At 43.6% G+C, this 20,443-nt stretch overlaps 1 protein-coding gene across 1 annotated transcript in view; it reads right to left on the bottom strand.

Annotated features, from left to right (window-relative positions):
* Ank3 (ankyrin 3) overlaps positions 1-20,443 on the bottom strand; it is a 302,267-nt gene that overhangs the window by 196,225 nt on the left and 85,599 nt on the right. Inside the window, exons 2-5 of the mRNA XM_038341994.1 lie at positions 9,053-9,154; positions 8,581-8,679; positions 8,304-8,402; positions 912-1,010 (exon numbers count right to left, since the gene is read on the bottom strand). Of these exons, the coding sequence (XP_038197922.1) occupies positions 912-1,010; positions 8,304-8,402; positions 8,581-8,679; positions 9,053-9,154 (399 nt within the window). The remainder of the gene's footprint in view (positions 1-911; positions 1,011-8,303; positions 8,403-8,580; positions 8,680-9,052; positions 9,155-20,443) is intronic.

The raw sequence follows: 20,443 nt of genomic DNA, 5'->3' as shown, positions 1-20,443 counted from the left end.
AGATCTAAAAATCTGCAATTTAACATATTCTTCAACTGCCCTCCCTACCTAGAGCTGTTTCTTTCCCCCCCCAGGACGGCATCATTTCAACATCTGGATGAGACCTCTTTGCCCTTCCTTCCCGTGCCGTTGAACAGCCACACCTGAGCGGTGGCTTTGCCGTGAGCTGGACAGACTATCTACTAGAGTTCATTGTTGATTTAAAAATGAAGAACTTGCAAACATCAGTCCTTTGCTATTTGCAACAGACTTTGAGTGACAGGCTTAAGCAGGGGTGACACTGCTCACAGACAGGTCAAAACCCTACATTTCTTAAGAGAGCACCAAAGGCTTAAATCACTTTTTATTTTGTAAGTAATTTTCTATTCAAGAATGAAGGAGATATTCTCCCCCACCACAAACACCACTGTTATTTGGTAGTTAAATGTGTACAATAGTTTTATTTGGAAGTATGATTAAATCTAATTAGTTTACTTTAGAAATATATATGTATATATACATATATATATATACATATATATATATATAAAATGTTCAACCATTATAATTAGACTAACACTAATTTTGGGGAAAAAGCATATTTACAGTTAATATTCACTGAAATGATATTTCAAAACAATGGTTGCCTTGGAGGCAAGATTTTTAAGAGGCAAAAATGATTATTACTAAAATATGTTAAAAATTAAAATGATAGCTTAATTATAGGGTAGACCAGGCACTTGAGCAGATAAAGAATATCTGTGCAATGAGAGAATTCTCAGAGATTAAAAATAGTTTCTAGGGCATCTTGTTAAAGAGTCACCATGCTAAGCACACCACAGCCATTGAAATTGTAGTAGAAAATTTTTCACTCTAGGTTTACAGAAAGTCTTTTGAACACATACACTCAAGAAGAACGGAGAGTGTCTCACCTCTGTGGCCAGGCTCTGGCTGGCACCATTGTCCAGAAGAAACCTGACAACTTCCAGGTGGTTCTCCTGGGCCGCCATATACAACGGCGTGAATCCATTCTGCAAAAGACGAAACAAGAGTCATGTGGGCTGCTATGCCAAGTCAGTACTGAACACATACTTTCTGAGCAGCGCTCACACGAAGTGACTTCTTTCCATTTAAATAAAGGATTTAAATGTAAACAAAGGATTTCATAGTAATCCTTTATTAGGAACATTCGTCATCATTAGAGAACTGAGTGCAGCGGCCTAAACCATGTTCATGATTTAAGTGCAGTCCACGATCATAACCACAGCTAGGACTGCTGATCACACAAGTTAGTATTCACAGTTGGTAGTCTTAAGGAAACCTACATAATTTATGTACTGAGGGTAAACACACATACTCATTCATCGTTAACCATGCATGAGATACTACCATGAATAAAATATTTTACTACGAAGAAATAATCGCTTGGCTGTCACATCTCCCAAACACCAATCACTATTTCAAACAAAGATGTACTATTTTCATATAAAAATAGGCATTTCAAACTGTTCCAGCTCGGGAAGGAAATTATTTTGACCTCAAGTTACTTCAAATATATGACAGATGTGATTACGCAGATCTAAGAAAGAAAGGCCCGCATGCAAAATGGGATGGCTGAGTATAATTGCTTCCTATCACAACTACTTCCTTTATTATAAGCAAGGTCTCATGTACCCCAGGTTGGCCTAGACTCTACTACAGAGCTGAGGCTAGCTTTAAACTACTGATCCTCTACCTCCTCAATGTTGGGGTCACGGGTGTTTAATCCCACCATTCCTGGCTCCATCTTTTGTAGAGGGCTTATCTTTCTATCACTAAGAGACATTAGTCTTTTCTGAAAGTCATACTCCTGTTGACTCTTTGGTTCCTAAATGTACTTGTTGATTGACGCTTAATTTTCATTTCATCAAACTCATGCTTACAAAATGGATAGGGCAGTGGGGTGTGTGTACTCACGGAACTGGGACAATAGCCTGGCCAGGTAAGAACCACTGCAAGCTTCAGTCCCACTAACCCACACCATCTCCTCACCTTGCACCTTTGCTACCAATTTTCAGCAACTGCCTTTGTTCCGTAACCTTAGCAACCACACATCTGCTTCTTTGACATTATTTCTTTTGGACATTTTATAGAAATGAGATCACACAGTGCATAGCCCTGAAGGGTCTTATGATCTTTCTGGATTCCATGCTGATCAAATGTCTTTTTTGTTTTTGTTTGTGTGTGTGTGTGTCTGTGTGTGTGTGTGCCTCCCTCCATCACAAGAATGTTTCAGTTTCAATACCAAATGTCCCTTGAAGGACTGTGGTTGAAGACTTGGTTCCAATTTAAATATTCAGAGGGCTTTGGGCAGTGATTGGATTGTGAGAGCTCTAATATAATCAATGGTCGAATCCAGTACAGATTTGTATTAGAAGGCATTCTAGGGAGCTGCTGGGAAGTGTGGGGGCGGGGTCTAGTGGGAGGAAGCAGATCTTTAAGGTTATATTTATTTTTAGCTCTTTCTAATCTCCTGCTTTACGGCCACCTGTCACACGTTGTCATCCATGAGGCTTTGCCTAGTCTCAGGGTCCTTAAACAATACCCAAGCAACCCTGAGCCCAAGAAAACTTTGCTTTTCTCACACGTGACATCATGGCAATGCAGACTATCCTACTCAATGTACATTTTGATTTTAAAGTGAGCATTAGGGATATGCATTTTAGTTTGCTTTAGCATGGTCAATAGTACCCACTTCCATGCCTCCCCCTCCCCACAATGTCTTGGTGGATTGCTCTGCCCTGCTAGACAGGAAGGACTTGTCTTGGGCTGGACACTGAGACAAACATGCCTGCTCCTCTCTGATGATGGCGTAGATGCATGGAGAAGCTGCCTTTGTTTGGCTTTTAGTCTTTTCTCCTGAGCCACATTCTCCCCAACCTCAAGGGATGGCATCAAAGAGCTCTCTTACTCTGGTTCTGGCTAGGTTCTCCTCCCCTCTACTCTATCTATTTTCTAGAATTTTCCAACTCCCTTGTAGCCCCTGTACTCAGTGACCCCCCAATCCAAAACCAATAAACTCCTTAGAAATTTCTTCTGTTGAAGTTCATTGTTGCTCCTTTAACTTAAACGACTCCAATTAATATGTAAATTATCTATTAATAAAGAATCTACAAGTATCTTTTGAAGACACTGACTGAAAATCTTGTCACTAGGCTATAGCCCAGAGGCATAAGGCACCTCCCATAATTCAGTGTCTCGCCACCGGGCAGCCTATAGCTATCGCTTGTTGGTGAAAGGACACTTGGACTCGGGATGGCCAGATGTGAGAGAGATGTTCCTCCTCCATTTTCATATTCATCTCAAAGCTTAGGAAAATTTCAAAACAAAGCTGGTAAAAAAAAGGGAACACGCCGGAGCTCAATTTACATTTTCTTCTCTATGGCAACAATAGATCTCAGTCCCCAGGGGAAGGGCTGCTTAAGATGCAGCCAGTGTGCTATTTAAAGTCTGATTTTATCTACTATCTCCAATACCTTCTGCTCTCAAGGTTTACGCAGGGGCTATTATATGCATGCAAATCTGCAGACTAATCATTTTGCAGAGAGCACGGAGGCATGCTCCAGCACACCCAACCTGGCAGAGCAAAAGGAAGAAACAAAAATACAAAACACAAGCAAACCCCATGACGGAGGGACGTCTCTTTCACTGATGGGGACGCCCGACACATTCTTCATCGGAGTCAACTGCTGTACCCTAAAAAGTATTCTGCTGAATCCTCTATGACACTAAATTCTATGAAAGTCAGATTAAAGGTAGGAAGTCAGGGGGCATCTTAGCCCATTCACCTATACGTCTGACTGTGAGACTCCGGCTCCTCTAACACAGGGGACATCTGCATGTGGGGTAAACCCTCAAGGGCACACAAGGGCACGTTTGACTTGAGATAGTTTGCCTTTGTTAACACTAGCTTTAAAGAACCTTGTTTATTCAAAATGTGTCCATAGCAAAAATAACGCCAGAGACTGACCCTGCCTAAATAGTCATAGTCAGCTATGCCTCTGGATGCAGACATGGAAGAGAGACCAGAGGGTAGCCGTTCATTGTGCTAAGCAGCTTCATTGCCTTCAGTGGTTAACACTGTCTTACTGTTATACTGAGTTCCATAATTACAGTTCAGTTAGCTGATGGGGTGTGTGTCGTTAGGCAAGTTCAGTTAACCAGCTTGCTCTAGGGGTTAGATGCCACTCTCCTGGGTGCTGGCATTTTAGGTAGGCCGTTACGCCCACCTAGCTTTTATGTGGATGCTAAGTATCCAGACTCTTTCCTGCTGAGCCAGCTCCCCAGTCTAGTTTCTTTCCTATGGTAGAGCAACGAGGTTACAGGAATGCAAAGTCACTCAAAGAAGAGTTAAAAGATTGTTAAGACACAAGATCAAGGCAATGACCAAAACTCACTTAAAGTAAAAACCCTAGACTTAATTATAGTACCCAAATGCACAGCAACAGAATTCCAGGGTCAGGCTATGTCATTTTTATTAAGATAAAGATGAATGTTGTTGTTGTTGTTGTTATTATTATTATTATTATTATTATTATTATTATTATTATTGTGTGTGAGTATAAAGGTTGGAGGACAACTTGCAAGAGTCAAGTTCTCTCCTTCCACCGTGAGGGTCCTGGGGTTGAACCGAGATTATCAGCCTCAGTAGTAGGTTCCTTTATCACTGAATCACCTTACTGGCCCGCTCTTAGCTATTTCTTACATTTTAAAAAAGTTTATAGCTAAAATTTCACTTAGAGACCAGACCCACCATTCTACCTCTCTCCCTCCTCAACCTAGAACTTGTGATCTGCCCCAGCCTCCCAAGTGCTGAGCTTAAAGGTACATGCCTACACACATTTCCTGTCTTTCTTGAATGTGAACATCTCCATTTTTTATGTGTTAGTGCATGAGTAAAATCTCCGTTTAAAGAAACATTTATTTTAAAGACAGTTTTATGTAGCCCAGGCTGGCCTTGTGCTTGCTATGGAGCCAGAGATGATCTTGAATGACTGACCCTTCTGCCTCCATTTCCCAAATCATGATCAGAAAACCATGAACCACATGCAGTTTACGTGGTGCTGGGATTGAACACTGGGCTTCATGCACGCTAAGCAAACACTCTACCCACCGAGCTACAGCATCAGCTTGAATTTAATCTTCTTTTACTGCATTGTTGCCTTTTGGTCTTTGTAAAGTTCCCACTCAAGAGTTACACAAACTTCTGGATCTTCAAACTTCAGCAAGGGTGCCTCATTGCCCTTTCTAGCTACAGCCTGGTGTAGTCAGGAGGCAAATGGGGCCAGGTTGTCTGATGGAGGAGGAAGAACCATGCAGCACAGTGCGTGATGGGGATCCCCGAACACAGCTGCGAGGAGAGGAAACTCACAGGCTGCATTCTTGCCATTGGATCATCAGGGAGGAACGTGTATAAATTCAAATTAAACCAAATTCGGGCTTTATCTCAAGCACAGTTCTCAAACTTACAGCATAGCGGATTTATAGCTATGGCTGCCCTCGGACATAATCAGGCATGTTTGTAAGATCTGAAGGAGATGTTCTAATTGGAAACTGATTAAAAACTTTTCCCACCATCTCATAGCTCATTGTTCACCACTAATTCTTTCTCAGTAAACAAAATTATAGCAATATTTTTTGGGGGTGGGGAGGAAATCAGTTTAAAAGTTTGATGTTGACTCTTTTTTTTAAATTGATTTTTATTGAGCTCTACATTTTTCTCTGCTCCCTTTCCTGCCTCTCCCTTCCCCTTCAACCCTCTCCCGTGGTCCCCATGCTCCCAATTTACTCAGGAGATCTTGTCTTTTTCTACTACCTATGTAGGTAAGATCTATGCATGTCTCTCTTAGGGTCCTCATTGTCTCGGTTCTCTGGGATTGTGATTTGTGGGCTAGTTTTCTTGCTTTATCTTTAAAAGCCACTTATGAGTGAGTACATGTGATAATTGTCTTTCTGGGTATGGGTTACCTTACTCAAAATAATGTTTTCTAGCTCCATCCATTTGCCTGCAAAATTCAAGATGTCTTTGTTTTCCTGCTGTGTAGTACTCCCCATTCTTACAGGTGTAAGATAGAATCTCAGAGTTGTTTTGATTTGATGCAGACTGTTGAGATGGCACAGGATGTAAGAGAGTTTGTTGTCAAGCCTAAAGACCTGATCCCTGGGACCCACGTGGTGGGAGGGAAGAACTGACTTTGCAAGTTGTCCTTTGACTTCCGCGTGTGCCCTAGTTCACACATGCCCACTCCCCACACATAAGTAAATGTAGCTAAAACGTTTTAAAGCACGATGGTTGTCTTTGATAGTTGACTTGTTAGTATCTGAAAGTGTATTGGCTAAATTTTAAGTTTAGAACATTACTTTCTGGAAAAGCAATGCCATTCAAAGTGACCTCTCACAATGTAACAGAAAGGCCAAACCCAGGGAACAAAAAAGAAAGGAGAACAAATGACCAAGGGACCCTGCAGCTGGGAACTAAGTGTGTTTACTTCCCTGACACTGATGGTCGCTAGGGCCGATTCCACAGGGATGCTGTAAATCACTGTAACTCTGCAGACATCCCAAGTAGAAGAGATTCATCGGACAAAGATAGCCAAAGACAATGAAACAGTGCATATTTTAACACAGAGTAACTATAAAAACAACTATAAAAGGCCACAGAGTAACTATAAAAAATTGTGCTTGGGGTCCTTGTGAAGACTTGATGGCTTCCAAGGTCTTCCTCAGTCAAGGGCTTCCAAGTTCCATCCCCAGGACCCACATGGCAGAAGGAAAAACGTTGTCCTCTGACCTCCACCAGAGGGCAAACACACACAGGCACACAGACATTATATATAAGCGTAATAAATTTGCTTTTTAAAGTGTGTTAAGACTCTCTCAAAGGTCAAAGACAAACTTGTAAAAGTAAGCTCACATGGATTGTCTAACGGAAGGACAACAATAATCACAAAGGGGTTTCAGAGTGCAAAAAGACTAAATGAAAGGTTGGGGTCATAGTTCATTGGCAGAATAGTTGCCTGGAATGGACAGGATTTAATCCCAAGAGACTAAATGGAATGTGATTTTGTGGATAAAAAGTAACCAAGTTTAACTTTTCCAATAAAATGGTGGTACCTGTGTTTCCCCCACTGCTTTCTATTTCACGTAGCATGAACCTCGCAAGAAACACTCACAAATTCAAAATCTCACCTTTTTCACTTAATTGTTTGATTTTCGGATTATTCTCACATCAAACACCCAACAGGAATCCAGTCTAATTCTTCCCACATTTCTGATTCCCAGGCTGCTGGGAAATCCCATCTTCACAGTAAGAACCACAGGCCACATAATCCCCTAATATCACCTTTCCCAACTTCACTAAATGCTGGCTATGTGCAAATTGCAGGTTTGATCTGTGATCAATATGTTCAATGCCCTTCACCCTGGTGGCGCCACTGACAAGTGACCGATGCAACTAGGAACAGGGCGAAGGAGGCGAAGTCCTGGGTGGGCGCTGCTCATGAGATGTTTGCTTGCTACACGGCCTCTGAAGGAAGCTGTGCATGCATGCCAATGATTGGATTATGAGTACTCGTGATTTTAAAGCAGCTAGTTCTCTTAGATGCAAAGACTAACATGAAGATGCTAGGCAGCCTCGGGTGCTCTTTCAAGGATGTCATATGAGTGTCTACAGAAATGACAGGGGGGCCTACATTCAGCACAAACAGTCTGAACATTTTAAAGATTGGAGACTTTTAAAGTTTCTGGTATCTATCTATCTATCTATCTATCTATCTATCTATCTATCTACTATTTTATTTTTTTTCAGTTAGCAATAATGCTGCCTTCATTAGTATAGAGGAATTAGCTGTTTCTTCCAGTGCCCAACTAATAAAGCACTATGCACTCTGAAAATCCTAAAGTTTTTTTCTTACTTATATGTTTCTTCATTTCCCTGTAAACTAGCAACACCGAGACTGCTAGTGTTGGACCTGGGATAGACGGCATCATAAAACAATGTAAAAGACCCCATTTCAAACATCTGCTGAACATTTGTGTGTGATTGTCAGCCACAGCTATTCATAGGTGGCTCTGTCAGTCATGGACCACAGTTGAAAATTCTACCTCTTACAACACCAGCTCTAAATAAAGATCCATCTAAGTTCGATGAACTTTATAACTACTTCAAAAAATACGCTTGCAAATGCTGTGCCCTTAGCTGAGGTGCAACTCAAGCAAATGCTTGGTCTACATGCCTTATTGGTAAACAAGGGCCAAAGTTCTTCGCAATACAGTTGCAGGCTTACCTGAGATTGTGCATTGACGTTTGCTCCATTCGTAACCAAGACCTTGACCACTTCCGCTTGCCCAGCCAAAGATGCGATGTGTAAGGCTGTGTTTCCTTTCTGTAAAAGGAGAGGCAAGATTCGTGAGCTCAAGAGGCATATGCTCGATGCCTCTGGGATGCACAGATAACGGGGCTGATGAACAGCCCATGAGAACGATCCCTTTGTTCTTACTGAGGGTTGACCCTTTATAGAACCAGGCAGGTGACACCGAAAGCCCCAAGCCCATGATACTGACCTTTGTGGCTGCATCGACGTTGGCTTCCCTCTGTAGCAGCTCAGAGACCACTTCCACGTGGCCTTCTTTGGAAGCAAGATGGAGTGCGTTCAACCCATTCTGATGGAAAGTGAAGGGAAAGGGAACTGAGAACGAGTATTCAACAGTCCACACCCCGCCACATGCTCTTCAGGTAACCCCCCACAATTGTCCCCCATGGGTGAGAACGTGGAGAGGGATTAAAATGTGAAGACTAGGGAGGGTGGCCATTATTTACTAAGTAATAGGAACCACTCATCACTATAGCCCTGCCTCTCCCGGCATGCCTTGGACAGGGACCTATAGTCTGACAACATTGGGCGGACAAAATTTACCATGGATGAAACTGAGCTCCTGACAGATGGAGAAGACTCTTGCCAACATTTCACAAATGCTTTAGGAAATGGGAGAGTTTTAACGAAAATACCAACCAACCAGAATAACCACAGCTGACCTGGTTGCAGATGTTGATGTCCACTCCATTTTTGATGTAGTCGAGGGCCTTTTCCAAGTGTCCCGCCCGAGCTGCTCTCAAGTAACTGGCGTTGGCATCAGACTAAGGAGAAAGAAGGAAAAGCACTGTGGTGACCAAGGTAACTGAAGCATCTGTGGGCCAGCAGAGCTCGGGCAAAGCCACGGGACTGTCTCATTGCTGGCACTGAAACTAAAAAACTTGTTAAACAGTTTTTAACAAGTGTAGAGAAATAGGGCAAACTCTTGGCCCAGAGGTTAAGAGCATTGGCTACACTTACAGAGGGCTGAGGTTCGATTCCCAGCACCCACACAGTGGCTCACACCTTATTTAACTCTTGTTTCAGGGGATCCTGTGCCCCCTCATGGCCTCTGTGGGCACCAGGCACACACACTGAGCATATACTGACATGCAGGCAAACACTCACACACATTAATAAAAAAAGTTCCAAGCACACAGCTTTATTCCTTTTGAGAGATCATGACGTATTCTCAACTGAGAAAGATAATTTCTCATGAACTGTGACCACCTTAAATCAATACACAGTCTCCAAGGCAAATCCTACAGTGTCTCAGGCACCGTATTAGGAACACCCAGCTGCTCCCTACCAAAAGTTGACAACTGAAGCCATTTTCCTGTGTTTATCACAGCTGATTTTTCACCTGATGGCTTCCCAAAGCAAAGGGAACATTTTCTTTTTCTGTGCAGCCTCAGTGGGTTGCTAACGTCCCACCAAGCTTATAGGAGCCTATCCTGCATTAGAGTATGTTTTTCTACATGAAAAGCAGGCAACAAAGACACGTTGAATTTACAGGCAGTGAATTTTCTCCATGGTTTTAAGCTAGTTGAGGCCACCACCTGAAGAACAGCATACGACATCTGAACACCACAGCATAAGACCGACAGTTCACTCTCTGAAGGCTATTCAACCCTACCACCAACAAAGGCAGTGAAAGAGGACAATCTGACAGTGGACAGAAACCAAAACAGAGACGGGCCTGCAGAATCTGGGAAGGAGCCTGTTAGGCACATCTCAACTCAGAGCAGGATTTCCTGAAACAGAATCCAGAAACATCTCTCCACCAGTTAGAAACACAATCATGCAGGGAGAGGCTTCTAAGAGAAGTATGCCTTCTAACCATGGAGTGACCACCTTTTCCAAAGTCCCTTTGAATGCCCCTCACTCTTCCGCTTGCCCAGCCAAAGATGCACTGTGTAAGGCCGTGTTTCCTTTCTGTGAAAGGAGAGGCAAGATTCACGAGCTCAAGAGGCATATGCTCGGCATTCCTGTGATGCACAGATAACTGTAAGTTTAAGGAGGTATCAGTCTCAGGCCTGCTTGGGTTGCCATATGCCCTGACCTAGTGCAAGGACGAGACTCTGTGTGTGACAGTCACCTTTTCTATTTCCCTTTATGTAGGAGCATACAGCAGGTGTCCATGAAGGTTTTGTGACCGAGTCGGTAAATACGTACATTGGACACAGAACTAACTAATAATCACATTTACTTTTAGAACAACAGAAGAGGCCTCCAGGGCAGTCATAGCTGCAGCCACACAATTTAGCTTGAGAATCTGCTCTGACACCAAGACGGATGCCAGAGATCAAACACCGTGTGTCAGAGCCAGGGCACTTGGAGAACGCTATAGTACTATCAGGGGGCTGGAGTCTTCAATGAAAGCTGAAAGTTGTAAACTAATTTTCTTCTTTTAACTCTCGCACACATGGTTGACCATGTCCACCCCAAGACATATGGAGCTGTCCTGTTTATTTCATATAAACATAGGCTCAGTTAGGAATCAGGAATACGTAAAGAGATGTGGGGCCTCTACAGGTATACCAGGGTGGGCTTATTTAATTATTCTGTGCTTGCCTTTCTTTTTTTTTTTGGTTTTTCGAGACAGGGTTTCTCTGCAGCTTTTTTATTGCCTTTATTTTTAAATAACACTAAAGACAATTACTTTCACAGCGTCTACTTGATACTAGTTATTCTATTACTAAAATAAAATCAGATTTTGCATTAAGTATGTAAGCCGTTTACACAGGGTAGATAAGGAGAGGGAGAGGGTGGCGGTGGAGAGGATGTGTGTGCGTTAGTGTTCCAATCAGTCATTTCCCAGGAATTCAAGGAAAAGCTGCAGTGTGCAAGGCGGCCTTCTACCGAGGAAAGGGGGGGGGGGTTTCTACATCCAGACCGAGCCAGCTGTGCAAGGAGGGCTCGCTGTGCAGCAGCATCTGACTCTAGTGCCTGCCTGACGGTGTATGGGTGCCTCTGCGAGGAAAGGCTGTGCTGCTGTCCCGGGAAGAGAAGAATGCCAGTCGGTCTGCACATCTCAGCCGCCAGAGGCAGGAACTGGGAGCTGTGCACATGGATTCCGACTCGGGTACCTAAAAACTGCAGCTCAGGAGGCTAAAAGGAGCTGTGATAATTCAAGGAAAAGAGCCTCTGAACCGATTCCAGATTTTAAAAAGATCTGGCAATTCTGTACGTGGCCCATTTTCTTCAAAAAAAAAAAAAAAGGGGGGGGGTACTATCTAAGTCTCTAAAGCAAAACACACACAACTAGTTTGAACCTGGATTTTTTATTTTTACTTTTTATACACCTATCTAAGGCATGATACTAGTCTCATGAGACAGTGAAAATATCAACTATTTTCTGTCTTTCAATTACTGCTTGTGGTCAACTTTTATTGTGGAGTTCCATACTCTTTCAGACTATGTGTTGAACAGGTACAGTGTTTGTGGAGTTTTTGCATATCATGATTTTCTAATATAAAACTTAGCTAGCATTTACGTAATATTAGTTGGAAGAAGTCTGTATAGAGCATGTGCCTGTTATGCAAGGGTTCTATGAAAATACTATACCATTTTATAGAAGGGACTTGAGTACCCACAGATCTTGGAATACGTGGGTCTAGGGTATCTTGGATTTAATGCCTTTTAGACACCATAAAAGGAGTGCACATCCATGTATGCCCTAAATCTCCTTACACATATGGGTTGTACATACTGCATATGTATATGTAATTTGTACCCCATTTTATGTATCTCAGGAGGCGAGGGTATTGTTTTGTATTTAAAAACTCATGATGTATTGATGACATACTCTATTAGGGCTGGTGAGATAGCTCGGTGGGTAAGGGCACTTTGCCACCAAACCTGACAACATGGGTTCAACACTAGCTTCCTGGACTTGTCCTCTGACTCCCACACATAAACGGTGTGTGACCCCACCTTGAGTAAATAAGTAAATAAATATAAAATAAACCTTTCCGGTGCATATCTTCCAACTGTTGCTTTTATCTAGAGACTCTGGCACTAAGTGGTCCCTTGAGGCGGCTTATTTCAGCCTCAGAACGCCAGGATCAGGAAGAGATGAAGACAGTTATCTTTCCTGTTCCCAGCTCTTGGTCACACACACCACCATTGCCCCTATCACAGGAGAGCAACCTGCTTCTGTAGATTTGAACAGAAAATGGTGGGGAGGATGGGTAACAAGAGAGAAAGCCAGAAAACAGGATCAAAGACAGCCCTGTAGAAAAATTATAACTCGAAACAAAGAGAGCCCCATAGAAAAACTATAACTCAGAACACAGATGTATTGAAGTTCAAGGAGTTTCTTGGTTTTTCTCCTTAAAGCCGTCTGAAAGCAATTCAGTCCATCCTCCTGCCTCACTTAAGTAGTGAGCACTGATTGCGTGTGAGCGGCTACACCACTGCTCATGGGTGCAAAGGAGGATCTCTCTACCCTCCATCTCAGTACCCTTTGCTCTCTTCCTGATATGCCTTGTATAAGGCAGCGGAGTCAAATAACTGGCCGTTAACTTGATGCCACAGCCTGATAAACCCATCATGAGCCGACAATATTGTATATTGGAAATGATATATGCAATCCACCATACATCCTGGGTTTAGCAGCACGGTCTCCTAGCAACACGGTATCCTAGCAACGCAGTGTCCTGGAGAACACCAGTGGTTCACCCTGGTGATCAAGCGGCTGGAGTGGGAGCTGTGGTTCATTGTCATTGTGTTATAAAAGTGCTAGGATGCAAGCAGCTAGCCCAGAAAAAGAGCCCAATTAAAACTGTAACCTTCATTTCTGCTGGTTGTAGGTAGCCTTTTGTATCCTCATAGACTTGAAAAATGTCATTGCATTTGTTAAGTCTGGGATCCTCTGTCGTACCTACATATTATTGTTTTCTTAACATTAAAGCACTCTATAGGAGGCATATTTTTCCATTTAAGTTCTTACCTCCTCAAATAACTAGGCTTATCCTTAACAAGGGATATAGGATATTTTCTTTCTTTCTTTCTTCCTTTCTTCTTTCTTTCCTTCCTTCCTTCCTTCCTTCCTTCCTTCCTTCCTTCCTTCCTTCCTTCCTTCCTTCCTTCCTTCCTTCCTTTCCTTTCCTTCCTTCCTTCCTTCCTTCTTTCTTTCTTTTTCTTCCTTCCTTCCTTTCTCCCCTCTCTCTTCTTTCTTTCTCTCCTTCCTTTATTCATTCATTCCCCTTCCTCCTTTCCCTATCCCCCACTTTTTTCTTTAAATTTTTGGGCATTCTATCTGAACAATGCCCCTTCCCACGCTGTATTTAAATAGGCATCTAAAGATGGCAGCTGACTATGTCCATGCAGGGAAGTCAGGCACAAAGAGAAGCTGAAGTCTCTTGCACAGTTAGCCACACAGAGGAGGCCACTGCATATAGAGACAGGGCTCAGAGATGAATGCAAACAGGCAAGCAGCACTGGCTTTCCCTCAACTGCCAAGACCTAAGGAACTCTGTGAACATGAAAATCTCTTTTGACATAGTTTGATGGCTTGTTTCCTTGGCCATCTTTTTCGACAGGAAAGGAATATAGGAATCATATGTCTTTTGTCAAGAAAACAGCTTCAGGGATAGAACCACACATTAGTATGAATTAATGTCACAGTTGGGCCTCCTCACCTGCCCCAGAATACTGGTGGCATTTTGCTGAGTTCAGTGGCTGCAAAGAACAATTGCTTGCTGAGTGGCAGTCTCTGTAGTAAGTGACACTTCATACCTACCTGCTAAGAATCTTGCAGGTGCTTATGCTAACTCAGTTACATCATTGTAACTTCCTGCATTATTTGGTACTTGTGTAAGCACTTATAATTGACCCAGTTCTCGTAATTCTTTTGAGGAGGTAAAGAAGGCAGAATGATATCCTCCTAAGACTCATGTCCACGTGTGTTCTCCGCATATGGCCTTATTTGGAAGTAGGACCTTCGGGAGTGTTTGGTTTAATAAGGACACAACCAAAATGAGTCCTAATTTCACTAGTGTCCTTATATGATGAGAGCACACATGAACAGGAAAGCGAGAGTCATGCAAAGACGGAGGCAGAAAGGAAAGCCACACTGCCTCTGGCAAAGGTCATCAGCAGTCCCCAGAAACTGGAAGACTCAAATATCTCTCCTAACGTCCTTCAGAAGAGGTGCAACTGTGCAGGTCCCTGACTTCTCAGAGGTGTGACTGTTGGTACCTTGATTTTTGGTCCTTCAACCCTCAGAACTTTGGGAAAACAAAGCCCTATTACTTTGAGCTACTCGCTTAAAAAAATTCACTTTGTCCATCCTGGATAATTAGCATGGCAAGTACAATGACTAACCCTATTTTACAGAGGTGCTCAAGGGCCCAGGTAAGGAGAGGTGACTTCTCATGGCACACAGCGTGTCAATGATGGGGATGAAAGCCACAGAGCCTTCTAAGAATGTAGTGTGGGCTGTGGATTACTGTCCTAAGGATGGGCTTCAAAATTAGGAACTAATTATATCAGCTGTGCGGAGTAGTTCATGCCAATAATCCCAGCACGTGGGAGGCAGAGATAGGAGGGGAGCTGGGAGGTTGAGTCAAGTCAGGGCTACAGAGTACGGAGTACAAAAAAAGCCCCACAAAACAAAAACAACAAAGCAAATGTACCAATTCACGCTTCTGTGATTTGGAATTACTGTGAGCCCACATTCCTTAGAAATGACTCTTCGTGGTGTTTCAGCCCCTCTGCCAATGCTGCCCGTAGTCCAAGAGGAACCTGAACTCTTCTGCCAGGCTCCACCAATGCAAGGGGAGTTAGAAAACAGTCTTGATTGCCTTCTGGGCTACACAGGTGAATTTCTGTCTCAGACTGGGATTGATAGGAGAGATTCCTGGGGCTTGTAATCCTCAGGAGGAGGATTCCTTGTTCTTTGGGCCTGTATAAAATGGAACCACACAGGCTCTTGCATTTTCTCTTTGACAAGTTTATTTCCTGTCCAACTCGGCATTGCCATTCAGTGTAAGTGCTGTGGGGCTTCATGATAGAGCCGGAGTCCCGGGTATATCCTAGGCTCCGTTCCCTGTATGAGGTTCACGGTTCTTGCTTCCATGTTACCTTTGAGCTCTGCAGTTCTTGTGCCTCAAAAGACTGATTTGTGCTGTCTCCTCCAATGTCTGAACTTCCTCTGCAGCTGAAGATACACCCGACTCCTTCCTATCCTTCACTTATTCCGTCCTTGGCTAGGTCAGACCAACTAACAAAACATCAGTTGTCAATAGCTTAATCTGTCAGAAGTGTGGAACAATCTTCACACATTCCCAGGACACCACTTCTAGTTCTTAGCAAGTCATAATGAAGTCAACAGCTGCAAACTTACTGAGGGCCTTCTGTGGCATGGACATCTGGAAGCACTTGATATGTATTCTTACAGCGTGTTGTGAATTATTATATATTCATAGTTACCCATCATTTCTGCTTTAACTTTTAAAGTATTTATTAATTTAGTGTGTGTATGGATGATGTGTGTGGGGGGGGAATCAGAGGGTCAGAGGTATGTCTGTTAGGTCAGAGGACACGTTAGTAGAGTTGGTTCTTTCCTCCCACTTTTACTGTAGGTTCTGGGAATTGGACTCAGGTCGTCATTGAGCCTCGTTGCTGACCTGCGGTCATTACATATACATTTAACCAAGAAAGGAATCTTCTTTGCAGAGGCAGAAGTTCCACGAGCAGAGTATCTTGTCCAAGGAGACACAGCCCTGGATCACAATCCCATACTCTCCACATCAGTGCTTTCCATACTGGGATCTCTGTGGCTCTGGGTTTGGGAGCTCGGGGTGACCAAGGCCCAATCAAGCCACTCTAAGTGCCCGTCTTCAGTTCATTCCAAGGCCCTGTGCCTTTAGCTGCTTCCACATCAATGTTGGAGGATTTCCTTTCAATTGAAATCGCCTTTAGAAAGGGTCCCTGCTTCTAACTCAGCATCTTCTGGTCAATCACTTCTAACTCAGGGTCTCCTACCCATTCGATGGAATGGTCCTTAAAAACCTTCCAATCTGAGGTAAGACAGGGACACTCTTATTGAAGGCGAGCTAGACAGCTTATCATGCCTGACCCTCGTAGTCCCCTAACACTGTGGCCTCACCCAGAGCCATGCCCCTGCTAATGGTGTTCATCAGTCCCCTGCACACCCTTTTCCCACAGCAACAGACTCAAAAACAAAAGCCGAGGTCCAACTCGAATAGCTCACGTTTGTTATTTCAGATAGATTAGAGTCCTGTTCTCACTGGACCCCTGCCATATTTTCTCTGTTCTGCTTATGTATGAGCTATCAGAAGGAAGGACTGTAATCTTGTGGAAAGCAGGCCCTTATCCTCTAGCCTGAGGGTGTGGTCACACCGACAAGGAGAGTTCTGCTTCTGCGGGACAAACCCACAGGGATGAATCAAGAAATTCACCAGGAAGAGTTGGTTCCACAACCTGGATGTGCAGGTGGGGCATCTGGAAGAAGAAGCAGGACTTTGGAGGGATTACTTGGTTGGCAAAGAAAGCAAAGAAAGGAAGATTATGGCGGGTCCAGAAGTAGAAAGAACAATCTCTCTGGAAAGGAAGAGTGTAGGAGGAGCTGCTGCTTGTTGGTTCCTGGGTACCCGGCTAGCTTAGACCCGAAATAACCACACAGAAACTGTATTAATTAAATCACTGCTTAGCCCATTAGCTCTAGCTTCTTATTGGCTAACTCTTATATTAATTTAATCCACTTCTATTAATCTGTATATTTTCACGTGACAGTGGCTTACCTGCAAAGTTTTGGCATGTCTGACTCTGGCAGCAGCTCCGTGGCGTCTCTCTGACTCCACCCTTTTTCCTCCCAGAATACAGCCTAGCTTTTCCCTCCTAGTTCTGTTCTTCCCTGCTATAGGCTCAAAGCTGTATTTTATTCATTAACCAATAGAAGCAACATACAGACAGAAGGACCTCCCACACTAGAAGAGATCCCTAGAGAGAGATGAAAAGTGAAGGGAGCTTCAGGGAAGGGCTTTCCTGACCCCAGATAAAAAGGTAGGATTTCAAAGCTAGGAAGAAGTTATATGCTCTAAGTTAGCCTGTAACTTGTGCATTATCCCAGCCAATTGACAGCATAAACAACAGAGGCCATGCTGCCAACTTCCATGCCCCAAGAGTGCCCTCTCCCCACCCAATCCAGAGTTCCCACCCCAGAGAAGGAAAATCCATTTTTCTCCGATGGGATGATCTGGGGAAGGCAACTTAATTGAGGGACCCTGGATTGGGTTATCACTCAACGACTGGTTTGTCAATATTCACAGTAGCCAGGAAATAAAATCGTGGAGTATGCCTTTATGGAGAAATAGATTTAAGAAACATGATGCACATACACCATGGAATCCTACTCAGTCATAAAAAAAAAAGTGCAACGTAGGGATCTGGACGGATCTGGGAGATGTCGAGTGAATCACGACAGGCAGGAAAGGCACATGCCATACGACCTCGCTCACATGTAGACTTGTTCAAAGCCATTCTTGTTGGGAGCAAAATGCCGGTTAGGAGAAGGGGGCGAGGGTTGGGGGATGACTGCATATGGAAAGGCTAATTAGCAGGGGCTACGCTGCAGTTAGAAGGCATGTGTTCTGCTGCGCTACTGCACAGGCAGGTAACTGAAGCTAGCACCGCCAAACTGTACACCCCAAAAGACTGAAGGAGAGTTCAGGGTGTGCTTTCACTACAGAGGTAATTGTGGGGCCCAAGGTAGTCTGGCCACACATAATGGGGCCGAAGCCATGTGGGACCTAGGGCAGCCTGGCCACACATGGTGCCCAGGCCACACAGCTGCCATAGCAGGCAGTACCAGGGTCCAGGAGAAGTTATAAGCTATAAGCACCACCCAGGAAGACACCATCCAAAGGAAATTCCTAACATTCTACCTATTGTAGATAGGATCACCTGTTAACACACACCCATCGTTTGACATTTTCACCAAATGTCAGTTAATCAGGGGTCCTGAACCTTAGAAGTCCCTCACCCCTACCTTTGTTACTATAAAAATCCAACCCCAACTGAGCTCAAGGCTCTCCAATCACTCCAATATGTTGGACACAAGGAGAGTCCGAGTTTTCAAACTTGTGTAAGAATAAAGGCTCTTTGCTTTTACACAGAGGACTTGGTTTCCTAGTTGGTTTGGGGGACTCCATGATCTGGGTATAACAGTAATGAAGGTTAAGATGGTATCTGTGACAGTAACCCTGACATATCATTGAGCAACAAAGACAAACACACACAGAGTGTAAAACTCTGTGCCCACCATGAATTAAATAAGAATATGCTTAGGTGTGCAAACGTGAGCTGGAATCTTGGCTTTAGAAAGCATCTAAATGCAAAAGTGAGGTGTGTGAGAGGCATTCTGAAGAAATTTTAATTAATATAAAAGAATGGTAAGGTCTTAGCCAGATGTAGCACATACTTCTAATCTCAGCACCGAAGCTCTGCCTCAACACACACACACACACACACACACACACACACACACACACACACACACACACACAGTGAGGGGATTACATATTACACCAAAATTAAAACCCTGACTTTCAAAAATATTTCAATTTTTATGTGCCACAACTTTCCCTAGTCTTTTATGCCCCACTTTCCAAAGACAAAATGTATATTCAGACACTGAAGACATGGGCCTTTCTTAGAGTGTCAAACTTCATTGATGAATAAATGAACAGGTACATAAATTATTCTTGTTCAAGAAAAGCCTTTACAGAGCAGGGCAGCTGCCTACTTATCAAAACTTCAGATGTCATTTCCAGCTTTGAAACAAAACTGGAGCCACCTTGTAGAACTTTTCAAGATCAAGGGCTAAGTAACTAACGTTCTTTAGACTGTGATGTCCTCCACCCAACATAAGCTGAGTGCATTGAGACTCTGTTCTTCAGTGAACAAGGTTTTGAGGTCAGGTGAGGATAGTGTCCCTTGCCAAGCACATCAAACAAAGGATGGATTTCCCCCCATTTTGACAACATAGAATCTTATATATATGCTGTACTACTCTTATAAGATACAGCCTATAATCTTATAACCCCAGCACTTGGGAGACTAAAGCATGATGCTTAGAAAGTCAAGAATAGCTGTACTAAATGGTGAGGTCCAAGACTCAAAAGAACAAAAGCAACGCTAAAATTAAACAATTTTCCGTTACTGGACTGGAGGTGAATCATACCCTTGAACCCAACCAGACACAGTGACTATTGAGAGTCTCGAGAGGGCTGAGAGTAAAACATTGTGAGATATTTTCCAGATATCCCCCACAGTGGTCCAACTTTCCACCAAGTTCAAAAGAATGCCAACAATGGCACAGTCTCACAAGTGTGACGTGCATGCTATCATGAACGTTCATGCTGCCTATCAACAAAGCCCTGGTTCCCCAGCGCTTCGTTGGCTTTTCTAGTTTGCTGCCCAACAGAAGGAGCCAACTCAGGTGGCCTGCTTGCATACAGGTTAATTCTTTGTAAGGCTCATGCTTGGAAGCGGAGCGGAGGTCATCAATACAAGAGGACTTCCTAAGCGGCTCTACATGGCAAGGACTTGATGGAAACCTGAGCGATCAGAGACGCTTTCACTCTTTCTGTTTGACTGCTCTCTAGCAACTGGAAACAAGCCAGCAGTTTCTACCCATCAATCAGACCCAAGAGGAAGTGAAGGAAGCGGGGAGTGGTTTACTGAATGCCAGTGATGCTACTGAAGGTATCTATACACGTAATCACCATCATCAAGTCAGTTCAAATCCAGTGCTGCCGTCTGCTGCAGTTCTGCCTAGAAGTCACCTCAGTTCCCCCCTAAAATGAGGTCAGCGTCCCTGAACACATGTTAGGCATGGCTACTATCTTCCCACTGGGACCTCTGCCAGGCTGGCCCTGCTGTTGGAGATTTCAACCCTGCTGGGCAGAGGCACAGATCTGTGCCTCCTCTTAAACTGAATGCAAAACAACATGTCACCGTTATCTTTAAACACAGAAGGCTGGGTGGGGAACAGCTTTCTCTCTCTCTCTCTCTCTCTCTCTCTCTCTCTCTCTCTCTCTCTC

This window comes from Arvicola amphibius, chromosome 9 (assembly GCF_903992535.2).
Source record: "Arvicola amphibius chromosome 9, mArvAmp1.2, whole genome shotgun sequence".
Taxonomy (NCBI): Eukaryota; Metazoa; Chordata; class Mammalia; order Rodentia; family Cricetidae; genus Arvicola; species Arvicola amphibius.
The sequence above is the reverse complement of the archived record's forward strand: the minus strand, read 5'-3'. Positions and strand labels throughout refer to the sequence as shown.